Raw genomic sequence first — 8,044 nt, 5'->3', positions numbered from 1 at the left:
TACCCTTAATTGTATTACAAACTTACCTTCCAGTGCTGCATACACTTATCTTTCCTTGCTGTATGTACTTAACCTCCAGTGCTCTATGCACTTATCCTTCATTGCTGTATGTACTTACCAGCCAATACTATACAATACTAACCTTTCATTGTTGTATGTACTTACCCCCAGTGCCATGTGTACTTATCTTTCATTGCTGTATGTGCTTGCCCTATAGTGCTGTATGTACTTACTTTTATTGCTTTATGTAATACCCTCTAGTGCTGTAAGCACTTAACTTATATCGCTCTATATACTTGCCCTCTAGTGCTGTACACTTACCTTTCATTGCTGTATGTACTTACCCTTCAGTGCTGTATGTACTTACCTTTCATTGCTATATGTACTTACCCCCCAGTGCTGTAGTCCATACCTTCCATTGCTGTACATGCTTACCCACCAGTGCTGCATGTACTTACCCTTCTATGCTGTATATACTTACCCCTCAGTGATGTATGCACTTTCCCTTCTGTGCTGTGCAAATGTTCCTTGCCATGTCATTTGCACGTACCCTTTTGGGCTTTATGTACATATTCTTGGTATTTTACACACATATCCTACTGTGACATACGGATTGATCTCTCTATGCTGTATGTACTTATCTTTCCATGCTGTACCATTCAGTGATGTATGTATGCATGTACCCTTATGTGCAGTACACACATTCTCTTCAGTATCACGTGTACTTACCCTTCCATGTAGTATGCATGTACCATTCAGTGATGTCTGCATAGACCCATATGTGCAGTACATGCTTTCTCTTCAGTATCCCATGTACTTACCTTTCCATGTAGTATTCTTCTACCCTTCCATGCTGTACTTCCTTAACCTGCACAGATGTACATAAACATGTGCAATTCCATGTTATTTGCACATAATTTTGCCCTTATTATTCACAGCAGTTTGACTGTCCTTTTAGTGCTGTACACACCCTTCAGTATCAGAAGCTTGCCCTTATTCTTCATTTCCCTATAGGTACTTACCTTTCCAAGGTGTAGGCACTTAAATTGTTGTGAGCTTCTGAGGCATATTCTACTTTGTAGGAAGAATTAAAAAAAAAATGAAAAAGGGAGGGAGTAAAGTTGTACAACCATAAGTAATCTAAAGACAGCGTACCTGTGCTGTCTTATATTATTCTATATTTTTTTAATAGGCTGATACAAAGTTATAAGAGAATAACTCTATACCTTCAGAATATGTTTGGTCTGCACATTTTGCTCCTGAACTGCACTCGGTAATTCTCAATTATAATTCTGGACTGCTGCAACCATCAGCAAGCTGGTGCAATTTTTAATAAACTTGTCTTGCTGGTTAGTGCTAAAAAAGGTAACCTCAGCCCCTCATTAGGATAGTGTTAGCACATATTTCTGCTGGTAACTAACGCAGCATGTCTCCCCGGAGTATCAAATCCCTCGTGTCATCCAAATTCCTGTAAACAGAGTCGGGGGGTGAAGAGTATATAAACTGTCACAGAACTTCGGGACACAGCAACAGTCCTCACATCCAACTCTGCTTTCTCTTTGCCTTCAAGAAACTTGTGAGGTAAGTTTGACTTTGATTCTTTTTTGATTAAAGATTTACCTTTCAGAATTTGAGTGGCTACAACTGCAAACCATTTTGCAATGGTGGAGGTCTCTCAGAGATCACTGAAGAAATAATTTCTGTTTTTTATTGGTTTTGTAAATTATGTTATAGTGCAGTGCAAAGTAATAGTGTACCTTTAATTCTAAAGCATGGTGGAACTAGAAATAGTTGTCCTTATACGTTTTGAGAGGGATACATTTAACTTAAAGTAACACGTGCTAATTATATTTCCTGGAAATCTGTTCCATCTGTAGGACCTGCATGTAATAGGCAAGGTCATTTTTATATTTCCATTCAAGATTTATTAATTTATTTTATTTAAGAGGACTACAGCAAATTAGTACCTCTTATAGGCTAAATTTTAATCATGTTCTGTTTTCACAAAATACCCTGTGCCTGAAATTCCACGGCTTCAGATGACACACATATCTCCGCCTTTTTTAAAAAAAAATTAACTTGACAGTATATTAACAGATGTGAAATGCCTCAGTCAGCATGCACTCATTCTGTTCATGTGCAGAGGTTCAAGCCTTCTTCATTCTTATCACCTGTTTTATTCATCCTAGATTCACCATGGCCTTCAGCGGACTCCTGAATGCTGACAATGTCACAGCTGCTTTGCAGAGCGTCTCAGGTATATGGGAACATATCTGCATGATCCTGTAAAACAGCATTAGGGTTAACATTCTGTTTAGGTATTTGCAATTAGGAAGGATATTACACTTTCATTAGACTGAGGTGTTAAAAATGAAAGATAATGGGGTGCCTGTAATATCTGTATGTAAGAGTTAGGAGATAAGTAGTTGCTTTTGCAGGCCTCCTTGCTTATTTTTATGCATTCTGAAGTGCATTACGGAAGAAACACCATAGAGTTCTTGCAATGGCTTATCTTATTTTATTTGTTTATAACATATGAATCTTTGGTTCAGCTTTTTTCCAAGTCTGTCAGTGCAGTAGAGTAAAGTAGGTCATCTGATTGATGCAAACACGTGACAGAAACCCTAGTAAGAAGCAAATAAGCACATCAGCAGAAACTTTAATCCAGGAGATATAGCATTCACATTCAAGATACCTGTTGAACTCTGTGTTTCTGAGCAACTGTAATGGATAGCTATTTATAGCATCACAGTACATTGGATGACCTGGGTTCTATACTTGCTGAGTCCTTTACTCTTTTTTTTTTTTATAATTTTTAAATAAATATTCACACTTTGTGTGACAGTACATTTCTTAATTATTTGTTTAGCTATACTACTGCGATGTGTAGATGAGAACACATGAATTACTAAAGGCCGGTCAAGAGTTCAAATGCCCCTGTAGCATAGTCATAATTCTACTGTCATTGGTCTTAGTTCAAGTCCCAACTAAACATTTTGTTGTTTCTCATTTATCAGTATATATTTCATTTATTTATTTTATTTTCTAAGTAATTTATGCAAAGAGCAAATGCTTCTTCTACGACAGAAAACCTTAACACAGAGGTGATTTGTGACTCATACTTTTAGCCCTCTCTTCTATGGTACCAAGCTTCAACTAACAACATTAATCAGGTAGGCCCAGTGGGCTCATGGTTCCTTCTCACATGTAACCCAGAAGCAATATTAAGTCAAAAGAATAAGTCAGATTTATCTAGAAAGCAAATGGAGACATTGGGAATTAAACCCAGGATTGGAGCAGGGTTTAGGTATGTCATCACATTATCTTAACCCTCTGCATGAAACTACCAAAATATACAGGGTTGTACATCACAACCCCTAGGTATTCTATGAGGCATTTTGGTTGCAGCTGATTTAGATGATGTTGCCCCGTGTTTGATTCCATTAATATCCATGTTCCTATTATACAATTTTATTTAAGTTCATGTAGGTAAACTACTATTTCATCCCTGGAAAAAAATGTATTTCTGGTTGCAGGAACTTAGCCAGTCAACAAAAGTAAAATAAATAACATACAAATTCTGGGACTTCATTTTGTTAAATATTAGAAAAAAAAGATTAACATTGACAAAGTATATATATATATATATATATATATATATATATATATATATATATATATATATACATATAGATGTAATACTTTAACTGAATAAGCAGGGGAAAGAAAAGGGACAGCGTATAACAAAAACATCATGTGAAGGTAGAAGGTAAAGCGGATGACATAAATCTTATTTGTAACTTAATTGTAAAAAGAAGGAAAACAGAAAGGAAAAGGGAGCAGCACGTTATCTGGACGGGGATACGTTCTTCCTAGAACTGAGGATAGACCATCGAATCTTTCATTAATGCCTCTAGAAATGGAGCACAGAGACTGGATTGTGGTTAGATATATGCAAACAGGGGTAGCAGCAGATTATGAACGTGTTTAATAGCTAATGAAACTATTCAACTATTTTACTGTTCTGATAAAAGATGAGAACTTAAATAGCTATGGGAGACTATATACATTTTTTTTCTTTCTGCAGGAGAAGCCCATGGTTGGTGAGGCTGTGGGGTGTAATTGCAAAACTTTTTTTCATGAATGACACAATTGAAAATGTTAGCTTTCATGCAGTTCTGTATTTGTCCCTTTCCTAAGGTAATGTAACCTCAGAGTTTGTATACATAGAGTGTGTGTGAACAAAATACCCACACTAAGCATAAAGGCATAATTGCCTACTGAAAAAAAAAACAGGAATTTAGTGTAGCTCAGTTTTACAATTATTGGCACTCATTAAAAAAAATAAAATTTTGTGCTTGCAAAGAGGGCTTAACATACATATTTAGGGGTTTAATTATGTATACAGAGTAAGAATATAATGGCAGTTTAACACAGAGGTATAGTGTTTATATGATACCTGAGCATGTAAAGGCTGTGAATGAGTCCATAGCTCCATTCTGAAAGAAGATACAAAGAAACATAATATGCCCCTGTGGTGATATGCTTATGAAACATGTGGAGGATGAAGACAGAATATGGACCAGAATCAGGCAGAGTGCATTATACACTGACCTAGTAACACCTGAGCATGTCTGACCTGGTACCACCTGTGCCTGACATAACAACATAAACCATGAAATCACTAATAGCACAGTCCAAGTATCAAAAACAGAAGACACTGTGCAAAGTATTTTAACCAATGCTTTTTTCATGAGAACATGTCTAGTGGGGAAAACTGGAATGGAATTTTCAAAAAAAAGAGAGGTTGTATGGCTCCATACTAGTAACTGGAAGAACAGGGATGAGATACTGCAAAACCATACGGATTTGACTCCTCTGGTAAAAAAAAAAAAAAAAAAAAAAAAAAACAGAAAGGAATGAAAATTAGAAGCTTGGTTTAAATTAGAGATAAGGATGAGGAACCAATCAGAGGGTGGAGCTAGAAATACTGAAAAGGCAAGAAGGAAAAGGCCACGACAGGCCAGGCAAGAGACAATTGGGTAAAACAAAGAAATAGGTATGCTGTATAGAAAAATGAAAAAAAAAAAACATTATTTAAGAGTTTTGGGGACAAGAATAATTTTAGAGGCTCATGGATACAGGGCATGATGAAAGATATTGATTTGGTTAGATTAGATCTAGGAATCAAATGGCTTATCCACATAAGTGTACTGCAAAGCCCATTGTCAGAGACTGATGAGTTTGGAAACATGGTTTGGGCTGAGGTCTAACAGAAGAATGAATGGGATATGATCCTGAGAACTCTGACTGTTTGACTTGCTGGCACATAGTGCAAGTGTATCTACACTGATAGGCAGCTATGTGAAGATGAGGAAGTTACATGAGAAAGGCCACAGCTGGACCATGTGCTAGCTACTGCAGTCTGAAACAGGCACCAAAAGCAAATGAAAGAAAGGATCTTAGAAGGCAAGATCAATAAGCAGCACTGTAAGGAAGATCTAGGTGTGCATAAAAGGCGTACACTGTTCTACATAGGTCCTTCATTCTGGAGGAGAGGGCATGTCAGAAAGGGTGCTTCATAGTGAAACTACTGAAGCTGAGATTTGTAAAAGACATGTCATTATGTGTCTGTACAAAAACAATAACAGATAAACTGAGCAGACTCCAAGGGTTGTGTTAGTCAAGGTGGCATGCATCTAGCAACCTGCTGTCAAAGGCACAAGTAAAAGTTAACTGAAAGAGCAAAGGAAAGGATGAGTAGAGCAAATAAGGTCCCACAAGTAGTAACCAGCAAGGTAAGAAGAACAGACAGGTCCTTCCAGGCCTTTCTTACAAATCATGTGTTTCTGCAATGTGATAAATTGGTAGTATAACTAGATTAGAACTTGAGTTATTAAAAGGGGAATAAGTATGCAATAATTATTTCAATAACTTTTTTACAGCTGCAGACTCCTTCAACTACAAAAACTTCTTTGCCAAGGCTGGCATCTCTGGCAGAAGTGCAGACCAGCTGAAACAAATCTTTGCAGTTCTTGACCAGGACAAGAGTGGCTTCATTGAGGAAGATGAGTTGAGGTAAGTTTCCACTGTTCTACTTAACATGCTACACAAAAGTATAAACTATAATATATTGATTTAAAACACTATGGATATTAAGCACGTCCTTATATCACGGTTATACAGTGTTGAATTCAGCAGATGTTTTATACTCAATAATCTTGTTTTGCTTAAAATGTAAAGAAAGCTCTGTGTCAAGAACCTGTAATAAATTAAATGCAAGTTTGCGGCTTGGTCTGAATGCACAAACTTAAATTCATTGCTGTTCCTCCTCAGACTGTTCCTGCAGAACTTCTGTACTGGTGCAAGAGCTCTTACTGATGCAGAGACAAAGGCCTTCATGCAGGCAGGTGACAGTGATGGTGATGGCAGGATTGGAGTTGAAGGTAAGGAAAAACACTGACTGTCATCTAAAATTAATTCACTGTATAACATGTGTATAACAATGCCAGCTAATCTGAAAGCAGAATTTTACACCATACTTGCAGCATTTAACAAATTAGTTCTTATAACTACATTTCATGGAAGCTTAATTGATTAATATATGTGGCTGTTTTATTTTGTAGTAGAGTTAGTAATAATAATAATGTTGCTTTTTAATGTCTAGTTAGTCATGTCAATACCATTATGATTATTAACAAATTAAATTAACAAAATCATTTTTTTTTATTTTTACAGAGTTCACTGCCCTGGCAAGCCATTAAATAAAGGAGGACAAAGACCAAACCTTTAACTATACTGAAAGCAGAATATGAATGTTAAAAGCATTTTTTTTACATTTTATATAAAGAAGTATATTTATATGACAAATGTATTATTAATGTTGCTACAGCATTTTGATAGAGAAATGACGCTCTGCTCATGTGACCTTTATTGTTTGACATCTTAAATAAAAATGCTGCCTAACCATATTTATTGCATTTTGGAACTCCATACTTTATGGAAAAAAGTGACAATAAAATCATGTTGACTCAAACTTTGGTTGTTGTATTTTAAAATATATAAATGAAAATGCATGATGTCATATTTTATATGGATATCTCAGTGTCTTGTTTATAAGTTTTTTTTGAAGGTGTGCATTAATGCACCACATTCTTCTTTGTACCACAAAATGAAGTATAATAGACATTTAAATGAGAAAAAATGCAAAACAAACATAAAAATAAGGAGATGAAAAACTTAATGCACTTAAAAGAATTATTAAGACTTAATCGTTAGTGTAAAACTAAGTAGCTATACTTCAAATAATTTATTAACTTTTAAAATGATTGTTTTATTATAAAAAGGAAAGGAAGAAAGAAACAGAAAAAATAACCCAAAAGGCATTAAATACTACAGGACAAAGCAAAACTCTTTAAGTCTTATATCAAATTAATTTATCCTCAGCATTACCTTTTCTTGATAATATTAGCTGAGAAATAGATCTGAATTAGGACAGAACTTTCCCACGAAGGAAAAGGGGAGGGTATCTGCCCTCCTACTCTGTCTCACGTAAGACAATTATGCCAAAACAGTTGCCTATTGGAGATAAATTGAATATTTAGGCCATGGTTTGATGTTACACACCTGCTTCCTGAACATAACTGCTTTTCCACGCACACATTCATTGTCTCCTGCTCTGCTCTACAATAATACTGTTACTCAATTGTGCCACAGAAACCACAGTTGTTAGAATTTATTTTCTGACCACAACCTTCTTCTTTTCTAACTCTATCATTTGCTTATACAAAAACATACGTTAGCAGCAAATAAAACAAAACATATCCTTTGAACGATGCTGGAGCCAAGCCTCTGAAATGCAAAATAATGATATTTTTCTTTATTTAAATTCTGGAGGAAACTAAATAGTTGCACTGGGGTGATGGAGTAACCACCTGTCATTCATACAGCTGTCCTGATCAGTGTCTAGTTCAGAGCAAACAGTAACATCAAAATAATATGGTTGTTGTTGTTGTTGTTGTGTCTTTCGGCTTTTCCCGGTTAG

At 35.7% G+C, this 8,044-nt stretch overlaps 1 protein-coding gene across 1 annotated transcript; it reads left to right on the top strand.

Moving 5' to 3' along the window:
• Positions 1–1,469: 1,469 nt before the first annotated feature.
• Positions 1,470–7,036, top strand: LOC122816716 (parvalbumin alpha-like). Its single transcript, XM_044089706.1, has 5 exons — positions 1,470–1,581; positions 2,190–2,257; positions 5,946–6,078; positions 6,337–6,446; positions 6,739–7,036. The coding sequence occupies exons 2-5, from the start codon at positions 2,197–2,199 to the stop codon at positions 6,762–6,764; spliced, it is 330 nt and encodes a 109-aa protein (XP_043945641.1). The 5' UTR covers positions 1,470–1,581; positions 2,190–2,196; the 3' UTR covers positions 6,765–7,036.
• The last annotated feature ends 1,008 nt before the right edge of the window (positions 7,037–8,044 follow it).

The sequence above is a fragment of the Protopterus annectens genome, chromosome 12.part0 (assembly GCF_019279795.1).
Source record: "Protopterus annectens isolate FY-2018-M chromosome 12.part0, PAN1.0, whole genome shotgun sequence".
NCBI classification, from domain to species: domain Eukaryota; kingdom Metazoa; phylum Chordata; order Ceratodontiformes; family Protopteridae; genus Protopterus; species Protopterus annectens.
Note: the sequence above shows the minus strand (reverse complement) of the source record. Positions and strands in the feature narration are given on the sequence as shown.

Coding starts and splice junctions, on each gene's coding strand:
- LOC122816716 (XM_044089706.1), top strand. CDS start 2,197: ATGGCCTTCAGCGGACTCCTGAATGCTGACAATGTCACAGCTGCTTTG. Junction 2,258..5,945: donor TGCTTTGCAGAGCGTCTCAG/GTATATGGGAAC, acceptor ACTTTTTTACAG/CTGCAGACTCCTTCAACTAC. Junction 6,079..6,336: donor ATTGAGGAAGATGAGTTGAG/GTAAGTTTCCAC, acceptor GTTCCTCCTCAG/ACTGTTCCTGCAGAACTTCT.